Source organism: Vitis riparia, chromosome 7 (genome assembly GCF_004353265.1).
Source record: "Vitis riparia cultivar Riparia Gloire de Montpellier isolate 1030 chromosome 7, EGFV_Vit.rip_1.0, whole genome shotgun sequence".
Taxonomy (NCBI): Eukaryota; Viridiplantae; Streptophyta; class Magnoliopsida; order Vitales; family Vitaceae; genus Vitis; species Vitis riparia.
In genome coordinates, this window is record NC_048437.1 from 13,703,048 (window position 1) to 13,720,539 (window position 17,492).

The window sequence follows — 17,492 nt, forward strand, 5'->3', positions numbered from 1 at the left end:
TGCTCTAAGACATGCCATCCAGGATCTAATCGACTAAGGTTTGGTTCACTTAGGTCAACCAAGTGTAACCACAAACCCATTACAGACTCACACTACACACCCGATTCCCCCTTCGACCGATATCATGCACTCCATCGACTTTGCTAAGCTTGACGATCACATCCACATGCTGAGTTGGGATGAATTAGAGCTAGAGCCCATAGTATTAGACGAGATTTATGAGATAGGTCGAGTGACTTTGGGACCTCGGATGCCTACACCGTTCAGACTAGTTCCTAAGGCAACGTAAGTACAGACAACCACTATTGTGCCACTGACTTTCCCGTATTATAATGCTCAGACGCCATTTGTCTTGATTCCGGATGTTGAGGAGGTTCGAACTCCATATGTTGATAATGTTCACATTCATGATATACAATATGTTATTTGTGGGGGTAAGGTGGTACAACAATAGCCTCCCACAACCACTAGACCTTTGGAGGGGATGTCCCCCCATGAGGAGGTTAGGAAGGAGGATGACGAGATTCTGAGGCAGTGACATAGCACACAGGCTCATATTTCCATTTGGAGTTTGCTGGCATCTTCCAGCACTCACAAAGTTGCATTGATTCGAGCCCTGAGCCAGATTAGAGTCGAGACTACCACCACTCCAGAGGGGTTGATCCATATGGTGACGGTTGGCAGAGCCATTTGCATAGTATTCTCTAATGATGACTTACCACAGAAAGGCTCAGACTACACACATCCACTTTATATCTCAGTCGGTTGTTCAGACCGTCGAGTCCCAACTGTCCTTCTGGACAATGGCACGACCCTGAACGTCTGTCCTCTGGCCACTGCCATCGCCCTTAGCTATGTGCCCTCTAACTTTAGTCCTTCCACTCATACAATTCGAGCATACGATAATACTCAGATGGAGGTTATGGGCACTTTGAAGATCGAGCTGCTAATAGGTCCGACCACTTTTATCACTTTGTTCCAGGTTTTGAGGATTCCTACATCCTTTAACCTACTTTTGGGCCGACCTTGGATCCACAGAGCTGGGTTCATTCCTTCTTCTCTTTAGCAGCATGTGAAGTTTATTCACAATGGTCAAGTCATCACAGTGCAGTCTGTGGGAGATATGTTCATTTCTACTGAGTCAATGCTTCAAATTAGTCACAGTGACGACGACTTGTTTCTGACTGGATTCACATTTAACCAGGTGCAGACCCTGGAGATGGAGGATTTTTGCCGAGACTTCGTGGCTATGTCGTTTGACCAGCACAGTAGCATGGTGGTGCTCGATATGATGAGAAGCATGTTTCTGAACTTAATTTCCAATTTCCAAAATTCCAATTTTTACATTTATTTATTTATTTATTTATTTATTATTATTAGTATCATTTTATTTATTTATTTTTAAAAATTCCACTTTCGAATAATTTCCAAGATTCCAATTTATATAATTTAATTTTCATAGTTTCTACTTCTCAAATAATTTTCAATTCTAATTTCTTTCAAAATTTAATTTCCAAAGTCCCAATTTTCATAATTTAATTTTTAAAATTCCAAACTCTTAAATAATTTTCAAAGTTCCAATTTCTTTCATATTTAATTTTTGAAATTCCAATTCTTAAATTTAATTTGCAAACCTCCAATTCTCGAATAAATCTTGAAATTCCAATTTCTTTCAAATTTAATTTCTAAAATTCTCATTCTTAAATTTAATTTCCAAAAACTCCAATTTTCAAATAATCTTCGAGACTCCAATTTTCAAATAAATTTCAACAATCCAGTTTTCCCTCTAACAGTTTTAATTCGACTCTGGTTTTCAAATAATCTTCTATTTCTCTTGATTTTACATAAGCAAGAATTATTTTATTTTTTTCATAATTCTAAAACAATGGAATTTGTGAGATCAATTCAAGAAAGATAAATTGGGCTTTGGTAAAGACCCAACAACAAAGAAGTATTACTTAAAATAAAAATGAACTTGAGTGAAATGTCATGTGTGTCATAGGTGATTTCATATCTGTTTGGCAATGCATGTGATATATTTTACGCTCATTCTTGTACACTAACCCCATTTCATGATAGCGCACTATTCGCTTGCTGCCAAGGTACGCACTCGCTCTCACTCTAACCATTCCCTACGCTTTGTTTTGGCTCCCAGTATATGATCATCTTTTGGTATCCACGTTTAATCAATTAATTGCCACACATGCTTCATTTTATTGGTAGAGACTCATTTTTAGGGACTTAAAGGGGTGTTACGATTCTTACCATACCTTCCCGATAAGTAACCTGACCCCCAAGCTCAGATTTGGTTTTTTCACAGACCACATTTTCCAAATAAGGAGTCACACTTAGGGTTTTCTTTCTTATTTTGTTTACCCTTTAAAAAATAAAACAAAAATAAGTGGCGACCCCAAGTCTTTTTATAAAAATCATATTTTCACCAAACAAATAAAAAAACGAGTTTTGCCATCGAGTGGGAACGCATTAAGCCGAAATACGGGGTCCACACAAAGATTCATGAATTTTGTGTGTTCTGTATGCACCAATAGACCATATCCCTAACTTTATTATCATTTATCATTACAAGTTAACTTAGAAGCTTTACCTTGTATTTAATCATCTTCTGTTGAAAATTGCAAGAAAATATTTCTATATTATAATCAATACATATTGTCTTATATCATAAGATTATCAATTATTTAATATGAAAAGAATATGAAGGGATGTTTGGTACATGGGAATGAGGAGTGGGAATAGACATCTCATTCATTCCCTCTCTCATTCCTATGTTTGGATAAATTTTATGAATATATAAATGGAATAAAAAATGATTCCGATATAAATCAAATCCTACTTATAAGTGGGATTTTAATTCATCACAAGTTAGTGGTATTTGTTGGCGCACAACCAACGAGAGTAGTGTTTAGCTAGCCTCCGAAGGGTAAATGACGGTTCAACCTATGCAAAGGAAAGCTTGGATGGGTTTGTTGGGAATGCCCTTCTGAAGCTTAAATTAGAGAGGGAATACTTGAGCAAGATAGGTGTTTTTGGAAAAATAGCAACATACATTTTCTTGTAGCAAAAAATTACTATTTATCTCTACCCAATCTTGTAACATCTTCTTTGGTGCCTTAATGACACCTTTGATTGCGCATTACTATATTTAATATCAATAACTATTGACCCATAATGATTGTCATGCCTTGATGAGCCTTAAGTTTTAGCGTTTCAGCCTCATAACGGTCGTGTCAATCAAGGCACTCAATGCCTGTTGCAATTAATGCTTATCAAGCAACGTAGTCAATGCCCGATTGGTTTTGTGTCCATCTAATACCCTAAGGCCAAACGGATAAGGCTACTTGGCCTTTCGTTATCATGTTATGATCCAAACAACTCTAGGAGACAGATGTAAGCGTCCCACAATGCCCCTTAATCCTTGTAGCTATGTCTGGTTGGAATCCAGATGGCCAAATGGGAGGATTTTTCTACTTAAGCATTTGAAATCTTTGGCACCAAGGGACACGTGTCTGTTGCTTGCGTCTCGAGGGGTCACATCAATTTGGGCGACTTATCAGACGACATTTCCCTTTGAACACTTCGATGCGCACACCTATGCCTTATATAGAGGGGTTACTTTTTGGGTTTCCTCTTCATTCCTTTTACATTTCCTATTCATTGCTTGTACTCTCTTTGTGTTCCGCCATTATCACCAGTTTGTTCTTTCACTGGATTTCACCATTGTTGTTAGCGTTACTATGACTGTGAGTGTTAGTTGTCAGCAATTTGTTGTGCCATCATCATTGATTATCGTTTCGCTTTGTTAGGTTAATAAACAACCCTTCTTATATTGTCTTGCCTTCTAGTTTCTGCATTTGCAAGTTGCCTTTGATTTCTGCGTTTTTAGCATGTTTGGTTGTTTGTCATTGTTTATGTGTTGCCTAGATGGTTGTCGATATAGGTGTCTTAGTTTGGGCATTATAGGGTTTTTTACCTCTGAGAGAGGCTTGGACAGATAACTTGCCCAACAAACCTCATTGGACTATAGTCCGTCTAGGGCAAATGGCCCAATAAGCTTCTCTAGTTAAGATAACTAGTCAAGCTAGAGAAGTTTGTCTTGGCTGAAATGTTTTTTCCGCATGTGTTAAGAATCCATTTATAATCTTAGTTGGTTAAGGTCTTCACTGTATTGAATAGTGTGTGCTTCTGTTGCGCAGGTGTCTATATAGCCTTGTCCCATTTGCTCTCATGGATAAACGAGAGGTCATTTCCACAAGTGGCAAGTCACAATACGGCGGGGCCACAACTTCCAGAATTAGTCGCTCTAAGATAGATTGCCCTATGGACAAGCTTTCTGAACAAGAGTTTTAGGCTATTTTTTACATCCTTGAGTTCGTCTCTATTCAATTAACAAACATCGAGGCTTCATCGACAGGTGGACTTCCTCACAACATGATTTACTTCACGAATGAGTAGTTTGCAACTAGTCTTTGTCTTCCAATTCTCTCGTTAAACAATTTCTTCGTTTTTCTAAGATTCCACTTGTTTTTCTTCACCCGAATGTCATCTGGATCTTGATAGGGTGTAATGTTTTGGACGCATTGTACCAATTGGACCTCTCTTTCTTGGAGGTCCTCTTTGTTTACACCATTAAGATGAGCCCCAATGAGAAATTTAGCTTATTGGCATGAATTCCATCTCTCTAATTTGTAACCGACCTTCCTGACTCAAACAAAGGTTGGGCTAAGGGGCATGTTCTTGTATCTGACTCGTGGAGTGGTTCAATAGAAGGGTTGAATCAACTATTCAAGTCCAAGCAATCCCTTGAATTACCAAGTATATCTTCTATTTGAGCTTTGCTTGATCCTCTTATATGGATTATTGGAATGACATCTAACATGTTTCTCCATGTAGGCAAAAAAAAAACGCAGACACTTGGTTGAGTGGGTGAAGAAGTCCTCGTGGACCCGTCTCAACAAACTATTTGAAATTGAGCAAGTTGAACAAACACATACTATGTTGCTCATGGAGAAAAACTTAAAGAGTTTGCAGGGACACCCCTGGTCGGTCGTGATTCTAGTGTTCCCAAGGCTTGCCCCTTCTACTTTGATTCCTAGTGAACACTTTGTCTTGAAGGACTTGCCATTTTATAAGGTTGTTTGGCTTGCTGACGCTGAGGCAAGGCAAGCTTGTCTAAAAGCACGAGAAAAGAAACACCAAGAGGGCACCTTGTGCCAAGCTCCTACTTTCTTTTATTTTGGAGAACAAAAAAACGTTCTCAAATATAGTTCCAAAACAGGGTCCAATATTTTGAAATATAATAATTTATTTAGTTAAAGGTTGATTTTTATTTTACGCAAAGGAAATTATTTAAATTTTTTATATTCATAAATATTTATTAAAAAAAAGAAGGAAAACTGAGAGGAAATTTGGGTAAAATTTTCTCTTAATTAAGAGATTAGATTAACTCACCTAATTTATTTAATTAAAGGTTGATTTTTATCTTTACACAAAGGAAAGTATTTAAATTTTTTATATTCATAAATAGCTATTTAAAAAACAAAAGGAAACTAAGAGGAAAATTGGGTAAATTTTTCCCCTAATTGAGAGATTAGATTAACTTACCTCATTTGTGGCTTTATCATTATTCATATAGGTTTGGACTATGGAGTTACCATCATAGCTATAAATAATTAATCAAGGTTAAAGCCTAAAGGTAGTTTAAACCATGATTAAATTTGTAGGAGAATAGGGGTTTAATATATTGGTGAAAAGAAGAGCTTATACTATGAGAGTGCACAAGTCTAGGAATGGCAACCGAGCGCGTTTGAGACGGTGCCCCCATCCCAACCCCACCCCGTTTATTCAAAATAATTCCCATCCCCATCCCATTTAAAAAATTAAACAGGGCGAGACGGGGCAGGTATGATAAATTCTCATACTCGCCCCATTCCACCCTGTTTAACTTTTTTTTTTTAATTTTAATTTTTTTTTAAATTACTTTAAAATTTTTTAATTACATTAAAATAAATATATTTTATATATAATTAAATTATTATATTTTTTATAACTTATTTTATTAAAAATATTTTTTATTATCTATATATTAAAAATAGTAAAATAAAATTGAATTAAATTAATTTTAAAATTTAAATTTAATTTAATTTAATTTTATATATAATCGGGGCGGGGTAATACCCGAACCCATCCCGGGTTTTTTTTTTAAATCTCAAACTCATCCCAAATCCGTTTATTAAAATTGAACCTCGTCCCGTTACCCACCCCCATTGTCATCCCTACACAAGTCATCATCATTTTGTTTTTTATGTTATTCAAATAATATATCGTTATTATGTTTTAATTAGTATTTTGAAAAAACGAATTCAATTTTTGTATTAAACTCAATTTTTGAAAAGACAGATTTACGTTTTATTTAAAGTTTTTATATTAAATTTGTCTTTTGGAAAAAACAAATTTATTTTATACCAAACTTATTTATTTGAAAGACTGAGTTTTACTTGGAATTCTAAAATATCATAATTTTCAAATTATTTTTCATAAAATGGCATGTTAATTTTTTTTTTTTTAAATGGTTATACTTCTTGTCAAAGTTTAACTATTGTTTGGTCCTTCTTATGGATCACGGGAAGGATAAAGGAAGGAGAAGAGAAAGAAAGTAAGAAAAGAAAGAAATTAAAGTGGGTGTTTTAGAATAATAACTTAATTAGGAAAGTGTTTGTTTTTTTAGTTTTTTATCCAAAATAATTTGTTTTTAAATTTTAAGTTGTTTGTTTTTCAATTTTTTTTTTATGACTTGTTATAAATTTTTTGTTGCATGGAAAAAAAAACCAAAATATTTGGCTTTTTCTAAATAAAAAAGTAACATATTAATTTTTCTTTAGTTTTTAATGCTTAATAGAAATAAAATATTATAAAAATAAATAACATAATACTTAACACTATGAATATTATTTAGTTTAAGTTCTATTTAAAATTAAGAAGAAAAAAAAAAACAAATACCACTATTAGTTATTAAGTAAATTAAGTATGTTTGGTAAAATAACTTTTAATGGTATGATTTAAAGTTAAAAACAACTTTAAATAATAAATAAAAATAATTAACTTATTTTTAAGTCTACATTTTTATTTTATCTTTTTACTCATATTTGTTCTAATTACATCAATGATCTTTTTTACTACTCCACGACATCCTTTACCATAATTATAATTTATAAATATAAATATATTAATTTGATGATTTATAATAAATTTTAAGTTAATTTTATCAAACAAATTTAATATTTAAAATAAAAATGAAGTAATAAATTTAAAGTTTTATCAACCACAAATATAGAAAGCATTAAAAAAGGTAAATTTAAAATTGTAACATAAATTTATTTTAATTAATTCCATTCTTCAACTGCAAGGCATATAATTGGTAGAAAATATAATTATACTTTTAGAATACTTATCTACTCAATTTGAAATCAGAATTATAAATTTGCCCTAGGATTGCAAAGTTGGGACTAGGTTTATAGCTAGCCCAAATAAAGAAACATCCTACCACCGACACAACACCATCTAATAAGAGACGCCAAGGCTAAATCCAACCTAACTTTTTTTTTTTTTTCAACCTAAAGTTAAGTTGGAATTAGACTTGGATCCATGAAGTTAAGGTAGAACTAAACTTGGATTTATTGAGTCAAACTTAGATTGGTTGGGTTGATCTTGTTACATGAATTAAAATTAAATTTTAATTCTAAATTTAATTTTATATATAATCAGGACGGGACGGGGCAATACCTGAACCCACTTCGGGTTCTTAAAAAAATCTCAAACTCTTCCTAAACCTGTTTATTAAAATTGAACTTCGTCCCATTAGAGGCAGGGCGGAACGGGTACCCAAAAAAACCCGTCTCATTGCCATCCCTACACAAATCATCAACATTTTGTTTTTTATGTTATTCAAATAATATATCATTATTATGTTTTAATTAGTATTTTGAAAAGACAAATTCAATTTTTATATTAAACTCAATTTTTGAAAAGACGGATTTACGTTTTATTTAAAGTTTTTATATTAAATTTGTCTTTTGGAAAAAACAAATTTATTTTATACCAAACTTATTTATTTGAAAGACTAAGTTTTACTTGGAATTCTAAAGTATCACAATTTTCAAATTATTTTTCATAATAAATAACATGTTAATTTTTTTTTATAAAAAAAACGGTTGTACTTCTTGTCAAAGTTTAACTGTTGGATGGTCCTTATGGATCACGGGAAGGATAAAGGAAGGAGAAGAGAAAGAAAGTAAGAAAAGAAGGAAATTAAAGTGGGTGTTTTAGAATAATAACTTAATTAGGAAAGTGTTTGTTTTTTTAGTTTTTTATCCAAAATAATTTGTTTTTAAATTTTAAGTTGTTTGTTTTTCAATTTTTTTTATGACTTGTTATAAATTTTTTGTTGTATGGAAAAAAAATCAAAATATTTGACTTTTTCTAAATAAAAAAGTAACATATTAATTTTTCTTTACTTTTTAATGATTAATAAAAATAAAATATCACAAAAAATAAATAACATAATACTTAACACTATAAATACTATTTAGTTTAAGTTCTATTTAAAATTAAAGAAAAATAAATAAATACCACCTGTAGTCATTAAGTAAATTAAGTATGAATGATAAAATAACTTTTAATAGTATGACTTAAAGTCAAAAACAACTTTAAATAATAAATAAAAATAATTAACTTATTCTTAAGTTTACATTTTCATTTTATCTCTTTACCCTTATTTGTTCTAATTACCTCAACAATCTCTTTTACTACTCCAAAACCTCCTTTACTATAATTATAATTTATAAAGATAAATATATTAACTTGATGATTTATAATAAATTTTAAGTTAATTTTATCAAACAAATTTAATATTTAAAATAAAAAGTAAGTAATAAATTTAAAGTTTTATCAACCACGAATATAGAAAACATTAAAAAAGGTAAATTTAAAATTGTAACATAAATTTATTTTAATTAATTCCATTCTTCATCTGCAAGGCATATAATTGGTAGAAAATATAATTATACTTTTAGAATACTTATCTACTCAATTTGAAATCACAATTATAAATTTGTCCTAGGATTGCAAAGTTGGGACTGGGTTTATAGCTAGCCCAAATAAAGAAACATCCTACCACCGACACAACACCATCTAACAAGAGACGCCAAGGCTAAATCCAATCTAACTTTTTTTCTTTTTCTTTTTTTTCAACCTAAAGTTAAGTTGGAATTAGACTTGGATCCATAAAGTTAAGGTAGAACTAAACTTGGATTTATTAAGTCAAACTTGGATTTATTGAGTCAAACTTAGATTGGTTGGGTTGATCTTGTTATATGAATTGAAATTGTCAACCAAAGGTTTTGCCTTTAACACATTTTGATGATAGCATGATGTTAGGTGAAGTAATTTAAGCCTCTTGGTGTTAGTTTTTAAAGAACTTCAACAAGGCAAGAGTTATGGAAGGTCAAATAAAGTAATATGAGATTCCACCAAGTCTCAAGGCATTTTTATTGGTGTGCTATGTTTATGGTGCATTTCACTTCATTAAAGCATCTAAATTCATCCAAATTCTCAAAAAAAAAAAAAAGATGAAAATTCTTTTTAAGGAAAACCTAATTCTTCAAAACATTTTTATAATTTTTAAGAATCATTAAAAGTATTTATGACTTATTAGTTCGTCTTATTTTTAGCTTGACGATTTTTCAAAAATATAAAATGGCAAGGGGACTAGTCAAGGTCGGTGCAGCAATGCAATTGGTAGTTGCCATCAATTGAGTATAAAGCTCAACCGATCGACAAATTCTTGAACTAGTCAAGGTGCATAGCCTCCTAATCGCTACTTTATTGTATTTTTTTTCTTTAATAACTAGTTGTATGGTCGATTAATAGCTCAACCAATCAAACTCATAAAAAAGTGTCTAATGATTTATCTGAACTCATATACAAGGCTTCTAAACTTCATTTAACATTGAAAGAACTATTGTTTTTCATTATTCGTTAAGTTTAAGAGTCTTTCAAAATTTTTCTTGAGTGTTTTAATTTTAATTGAAACTTACATATTCCTCATTGTACCAAAATAATCCTACATTTTATTTGTAATTGTTTGAATCAAACTTGTTGTAAGGATCCTTCACTCATTCATTGTTTTCTATCGTGAATTATGTGAGATAATTCAATAATAAAGTATCTATTAAAAGTATGATTGTTGAAAGCTGATTGGAACCGATAATACAAAGTGTAAAGAAGTTTAAAGTTTGGTCGAAAGTCTTGAAAAATAGTGGAATCGTCACCTTAGATTGAAGTTTGAGGATTGTAAATATAAGTTGAGTTGTAACAAACCAATGTAAAATTATTTGCATTTTCTTTTTATTTACTTATTTTTATTTTTAATTACATAATTTATTGTTTGCATCACTACTTGTTAGAAAATTTTTAAATCCGGCTAACTTCCAATTCACTCCCCCTCTCTTAAGTGTCTACAAGTTGTCTTGAATTGAACTCACCTATAATGTCTTCCTAAAGGTTTTTCTTAATATATCCATACCAAAATTTAAACAATAAATAAGACAAATCAAATTTAGTTTAGGCTCATGTTATCCAAACCTTTGGTTGATCCTAGTTAAAATTGGTGTTATATAGAAAAATTTAACTCAAAACTAATCCTAATATTAAAAATGATATTACAAACTCACTTAAAAATTAAATTAAATTGCCTAAGTTGTCATATCTACACCTCTTAATTTTCTCATAAGACAATTTTATTACTTAAAAACGTTGATTTAACAAATGAAAGTTAAACACGACATGACATCAAACCATTTGTTATCTAGTGATGTACCCGTTGAAACCATACTTAAAGTGAACGCAAACTTTAGTTGTATTTTCTTGTTATTTGATAATTTTTTTTGGTTCCAAGTACTAATAAAGAAAAGAAGTATTAAGGAAAATATTTTTTTTATATTTGATTTTATTATATAAAAAAATAAAATTCAAATATAATTAAAATTATTTAAAGACTTGTATATTTTTAAATTATATAATATTTTTATAAAAGAATTAAAATTAATAAAAGAAGCTTTAAGTAATATATAAAAATAATTTATTGATTTTTTTTTTCTTTCTACATATTTTCTTTAGTTCTAATCTTCCTATTTTTCTTCAAGTACAAAGTGGATGAATAGTAAAAGGATTAAAAAGAAAAAGAAGTAACAAGACTTGACATTTATTTCCAATTCTCTGGCTCCTTTATTTTGGCACACCAGAGGCAAAGCGAGTCAAAGCCACCCCGTTCCAAAGCCTGAGCCCCCCCTCTTCCTCTCTCTTTAAATTCTCCGTCTAGGGTTACTCTTCTCCCTCGTTCTTGGAACAATCTTGATGAGTTGGTGAGTTGGAGGTGCTTGTCACTTGTGAGATCCGACGATTTTGAAGCTGCTGAACAAGAACAATGAACGGATGGGATAGGGTTCGGTCGTCGAGATCGAGGCTCGGTGGCAGCGATTCGCGCGCTCCCTCGTCTCGGACCGTTCGCCTTGGCCGTGTCCAGCCCCAGGCCCCTGGTCACCGCACCATCTACTGCAATGATCGCGACGCCAATTTTCCCGTCAGATTCAAGGTTCCACATGGCTCGCAATATCTCCTCGTTTTTCTTTACTTAATTATTTACTTTTTTTGTTATCTTTAGGTTTTGATTTTGGTCCCCTCATATGTGTGCCTTGAGATGACCAATCTGGAGGTTTTAGCACATAAAATATGCTGAATGTAAAAGAGTCTAAACAAGATGGAAAATGAATTCTCGAGAATTTTAGAATCGCATGAGGAGTTTGAAAAGATAAGGAGTTTTATGTTCAAATTGTTACGCGTAGTTTTTTTGAAGAAAATACTTAGCAGTTCCAACGGTTCTGAGAGACACAATGACATCATATGTGAATATTTGCAAAATTAAGGGTAATTTTGCACTCTTGTATTCTTGGAGAAGCTCTTCAGACAGTTCCTTATAGCATCACTCTAACTTTAATGTTAATTGGAGTTGTAGGGGGTATGCATGTGTCTGAACAATTATACTAAACGAACTTCTCTTATAGATATTCTTAGTTTTTCTATTTTTTTTATTATTTTATTGTTTATTTTGATAGGCAAACTAGAGAATACATTAAAACTGCCAAAAGAGCTAGCGCAGGAGAGAGTACACTGGACATATACATGTGGCGCCAAGAGGCAAAGCAAAAAAAGGGAAAGCACTTGTCAGTATTTCTTAGTTGAAGATGAAAAGGGATAAAATGGTTCATAAAATATTCAATTTTTGGTGGCATGACCAATTTTTGGCTTTGATGTCAACATTAGACCAGATATTTTAGAGAATTTTGGAAATTGTGAAAACTATATTTATATTTTTTTGATAAATAAATAGAGCATCTATTAACGAGTGCCCAAGAAAGGGGGCACATCCTTTGTGTATGGTTGTATGCATAATGCATCACAACAAAGATACCAAAAGGGATATACAAAAATAACCTACAAAAAAACCAAACTATCCACAATTAAGGCTATCTAAGAAATCCATCATTTAGGAGCTCTCCAGTTCTAATGAAGTGTGGGACCACCCCAATAGGGATTTAAGGAGGAACTCCTTCAACCTTTGATTTCAGATTTCTTCTTCATTGAAAATCCTTTGGTTATGTTCTTTCCACATATAACATAACTAAAAATGGGGAGCAATATGGCAAACAATTATTCTCTTCTTGTCCAACCCCTTAAATTTCCACTTGAGGAGGAGATTTCTTGCTGAAGTCAGAAACACCCATTTTAGGCCAAAGATTGCTAAAAAATCATCCTTATCACTCTTGTCCTCTCACCATGAATCTGAATATAAAGTTTGAAAAGATATGAGTAGTTTTTATAGTTGTGGAGTTTTAGTGAGATATATTATGGATTGATTATTCTGAGTAGGAGTTTAGAGTAGTTATCTTTTAGAGAACAATCAACCATGGGGGGGAATATTAACATTCAGTTCCCATTTTTGTTTTTTTGTTTTTTTTGTTTTTTTTTTGTTTTTTTTTTTGTTTTTTTTTTTGTTTTGATAGGTGATAATTGTTTTAACTTGAGGTCACTCAAACCTAGAACCTCCTATATACCCCTTGCCACTTGAGCTAGGCTTAAAGGATGTTCACTTCTTAACTTTTTTGATAAGTATATAGTATAGATGTGGGAATTTATGCTTATCACACAAGTGATGCATCTGAAAACTATGTTAATATACTAACTTCTCATCTTGGCCTTGGCTAATTTGTTACTCAAGGTTGTAGCACATACTGTATGTGTGCTGCTAAAATTTAAATATTAAAGAAAGATATTGAAGAAATTTTAGAAAATTTTAAAATTGCATGAGTTAAAAAAAAAGGGATTATTAATAATGCTTGTGATTGGGTAATTATTTTGAATTAGCTAATTATCCCATGAACCTAGAGGAGAGAGACTCTTAGCATTCTCTTTCTAGATAGGATGCATGTGAAAATTTTAGATTGATTATATTAATCATGCATGGAAAAGATATATATGTATCTAAACTTGGGCGAACACTGGGAACTGTGGTCCTGGTAAGTGGCACATGGTACTTGATTCAAATCCTGCCACTGATAATACCTTGAATTTACCCGGTGTTGGTTGTTGTGGGGCAGTTAGCACCCCGAGGTTTGGGTCCCCATGGAGAGTCCTAAGGGCTTGACCATGATATTATATCTATGTATGTATCTAAACTAAGTTCTCATTTTAGCCCTGCTTGATCTTTTACCAAAGTTCATAGCACATACAGTATGTATGTATACTTTTTTAAATTTAAATATTAAACAAGGATATTGAAGAAATTTTAGAAAATTTTTAAAATTGTATGGGAAGTTAAAAAAGATGGGATTACTAGTGAAATGTGTTATGGGATAATTATTTTTAATAGGTAGTTGAGGAGAGGGAACTTAGGCTTTGATTTCTAGCTACATAAATGTGAAATTTTTAGATTGATTATATTAATCATGCATGGAAAATGCATGTATGTATTTATTGAATAAACTCCTCTTATCAAAATTCCTTTGTTGAAGAGGGAATAAAGACAAAATGGTTAATAAAATATTCAATTATTTTTCTGAATTGTTTGCCATTTCTGGGGTAATTTAAGGCGCAGAACAGAAGCATCACGAGTGCCACAGTCTCTAGTAAATCTGGTATATCTAATCAGAATTATTTTTTTGGTATTACACCCAAACAAAAATTTGAGACTAGTAGGAAAGTCTATAATTGCTTGAACTAGGAAGTTTTGTATATTCTTTTCACAACTTGTCACATATTTATTGGTGTTTATATTATGTTATCTACTATTTGTATCCTATTGGAATATCTTGTTTTAATAGGATAAAAGGTCATAGTCTTGCTGTTTCTGGAGGGTGTGTGTTTTCTTCTTTCTTTGATGCCTCTTGTATATCCCCTATGTACATGGGGTGTGCCCCATTTTGTTGGGCAGCTTATAGAAGACTTTTTTTTTTTTTTTTAATAGGTGGACAGCTTATATAAGACTTTCTGTCTGCCTATTTAAAAAAGGATGTCTGTAACTATCTGATTTTAGGGGTGCAAAATTCAGTACTGCTGTAATTTCTTATAAAAAGGATTGATTGATTCTAATTAGTTTGGGAACAATTGTTGCAGGGCAATTCTATATCAACTACCAAGTACAGTGTTTTTACTTTTCTACCCAAAGGACTGTTTGAACAGGTAAATTAGTTTTAAGCCTCTTGTGTATAAGATATGTAAAATTAGTTTCTTGCTTTTTTACATGCGTTCACTATTTTATGGTTCAACCAGGGGTGGCAATTTCTGGCCTAGCCTGCAAATCCAACTTGAAGCCAAACCCAAGCCCCTTCCTGATGTCAACACCCATCATCTTATTGTTGGATTGGATTTATGTTTTAAAATTATACTTTGTGGATTACAAGGCACATTAGGTAATAACTAAAATAATGGCTTCCCTTTAAAAGGCACAATATAAGTGGTTAAACCCATTAAGTATCCATTGTGACTAGTAGAAATTATAGTGGCACAATCACCTTTTTAATATGCTTAAAAAAATCATGAAACATGAAACCTAGACCTTCATTGATCTTTAAATGCCATTTTCTAGTGTAGTTGTATAACAAATCTATATATTTGTGTGCATATATTGAAATAGTAAGTAGGCAGGTTGGTTAGTCTATAATTAATTGCATTGAAGGCCTTAACCATGGCCCAACACACTAATTATAGTCTATAATTAGTGTGTTGGGCCATGGTTAAGGCCTTCAATGCAATTAATTAAGTAGTTTGGCATTGTTTAAAGTTGATACCTATCATCTCATATCTTTGGAAAACTGGAATCTCAACTAGTATTGTCAAAAGCAAAAGGTGATATCAAGGCGATAAGACTCCTTTTAGCCTAAGGTGAAAGGAGAAAAACAAGGCGATAGCCTAACTATAGTAATGCGATAAAAATATACATATATTTACTTATTCGATATTCAACAAATATAATTGTTGTCTTCAACAATCAGCACTGTTAATTTTTCATCACTCACGACGTCTTATAAAATTAACAAAATAGTAATAATTATTGAAAGTGTTAAATATTATACCCTATATTATAAAAAACATCATGTTGTTTAAAGATATTCATCCTATCTAAATGTATATTCTAATTTTTCAAACATCTAAAAAGCAAAATAAAAAACGAAATAAGAGATTGAACATTTTAGAGAAAAGCTTTAGGCATTATTATCATAGTTATTATTAAAATTAAAATTGTCACTACTTCCATCAAGACTAGATTGATAACCCTCCATCTTATTAGCTCTATGATTGATAATATAATATTTTATCTTATACTTTGTTTAATCCAATGTTAGATTGAATGAAATTATAATCTAAGTATGTTTAATCTTAATTCATGGTCAAAGGTGACCGCCTCTATGCCTTGTGCCTTATCCCAAGGCGATTGCCTAGGCATTGCCTCTTTGAAGTCGCCTTGCCTAGGTCTTCAAAAGGCGACTTTGATCTACCCTGCCTGGCCTAATAGCCTAGGCGACTTAGGCGATCGCCTTTGATAACATTGATCTCAACCAACCAATTGTCACCCTAAATATAGTTTATCTTTACTTATTTTCTTTATCTACATGCTCTTGAAAAATTTCTGTGTTTGCACTGACAGTTCAGGCGGGTAGCTAACCTCTACTTTCTTATGATATCGATTTTGTCAACAACACCAATCAGGTATGCTAAGTCAAACTAGTGATTAAAGGATAGTTTTTTAAGCATTACTCCATGGAGAGCATTACTCATGGAAGGAGTGTCCTTATGTTGTAACATATGCAATACAACAGATTTTATTTCTATCACAAAAAAAGAAAAAAGAAAAAAAAGGAAACAAGAAAATGGAAGAAAAAGGAAGGAAAGAAAGAAACACTGTGCGCTATTGACTGGCCAGTCTTTTTGGGATGCTTCTTGCGTAGTTTTGACAAAGTCTATCTCTGTCTGCATCAGATGGGTTACGCATGACCCCTACATATGATATTTTGGAAAACCTAGGACTGATTATCACCATTATCATTATTGCTGTTTTTTTAAAACTTTTTAATATTACTCTCTTTTGTGATTGGGGAAAAAAACTTACTAAGAAAAGGACTGGATGGGACTCTTACCAGAGAACAGACAAGAAAAATTCAAAAGATTATAGAATGAAGGGTACCAAAATGTTTGATCTGCAGTACAGTAATAAATGAAGAACTGAGTATTTGTCCTCTTAGTTGAAAAGTCTGCTTCAGTGTTGGCTAATGAAGGATCCTTAAAGTAGTTAACTTTTCATCTGATCTAAAAGTGGAAGAGTTTCTTTAATGATGCTAGAATGCCTCCAAGGAACCATGTTACATATCTCTTGGAAACCACCTTCAATAGGCATTTTTGCTTGGATTCCAACTAATAAATGATTCTTTTTCAAATTCCAAGGCTAAGTTGAAGAAAGTTGCTATTGTCCTCATCCAAAACCTCCACTATTTGAACTTGTATCTTAAATTTGATTCGCTTTGACTAATTCTAATATAAATAAAAATTATTTATTAGAAAACAAGAAGACAGGACCAAATCATGATAGACGGGAAGCATACAAGGACGCATTTAGAATCAATGAAAAGAAAGAATTATTCTTCCTTTATGAAATCCAAAGTAAAGCATTCATCTTGTCCTTAGTTGCATGTTTATGTTTTCTTTTTGTTTTCTATTCTCATTTTAAACCATTGCATCTTAAGCTAGGCCTTAAGCATCCTATCCTTATTGTCATAAAGGCCTTAAGAGCAACCTACACCTCTATAAATGCATGTCTCAAAAGTCATCACCCATCTTAACTCTTAATACTTTAAAGTAAATCTAGT

General features: G+C 31.9%; 1 protein-coding gene across 1 annotated transcript in view; it reads left to right on the plus strand.

Annotated features, from left to right (window-relative positions):
- The first annotated feature begins 11,317 nt into the window (after positions 1–11,317).
- The window catches only part of LOC117919249 (phospholipid-transporting ATPase 3), a 52,390-nt gene continuing 46,215 nt past the window's right edge, over positions 11,318–17,492 (plus strand). Inside the window, exons 1-3 of the mRNA XM_034836383.1 lie at positions 11,318–11,668; positions 14,746–14,811; positions 16,277–16,338. Coding sequence (XP_034692274.1) covers positions 11,501–11,668; positions 14,746–14,811; positions 16,277–16,338 — 296 coding nt within the window. The 5' untranslated portion in view covers positions 11,318–11,500. The remainder of the gene's footprint in view (positions 11,669–14,745; positions 14,812–16,276; positions 16,339–17,492) is intronic.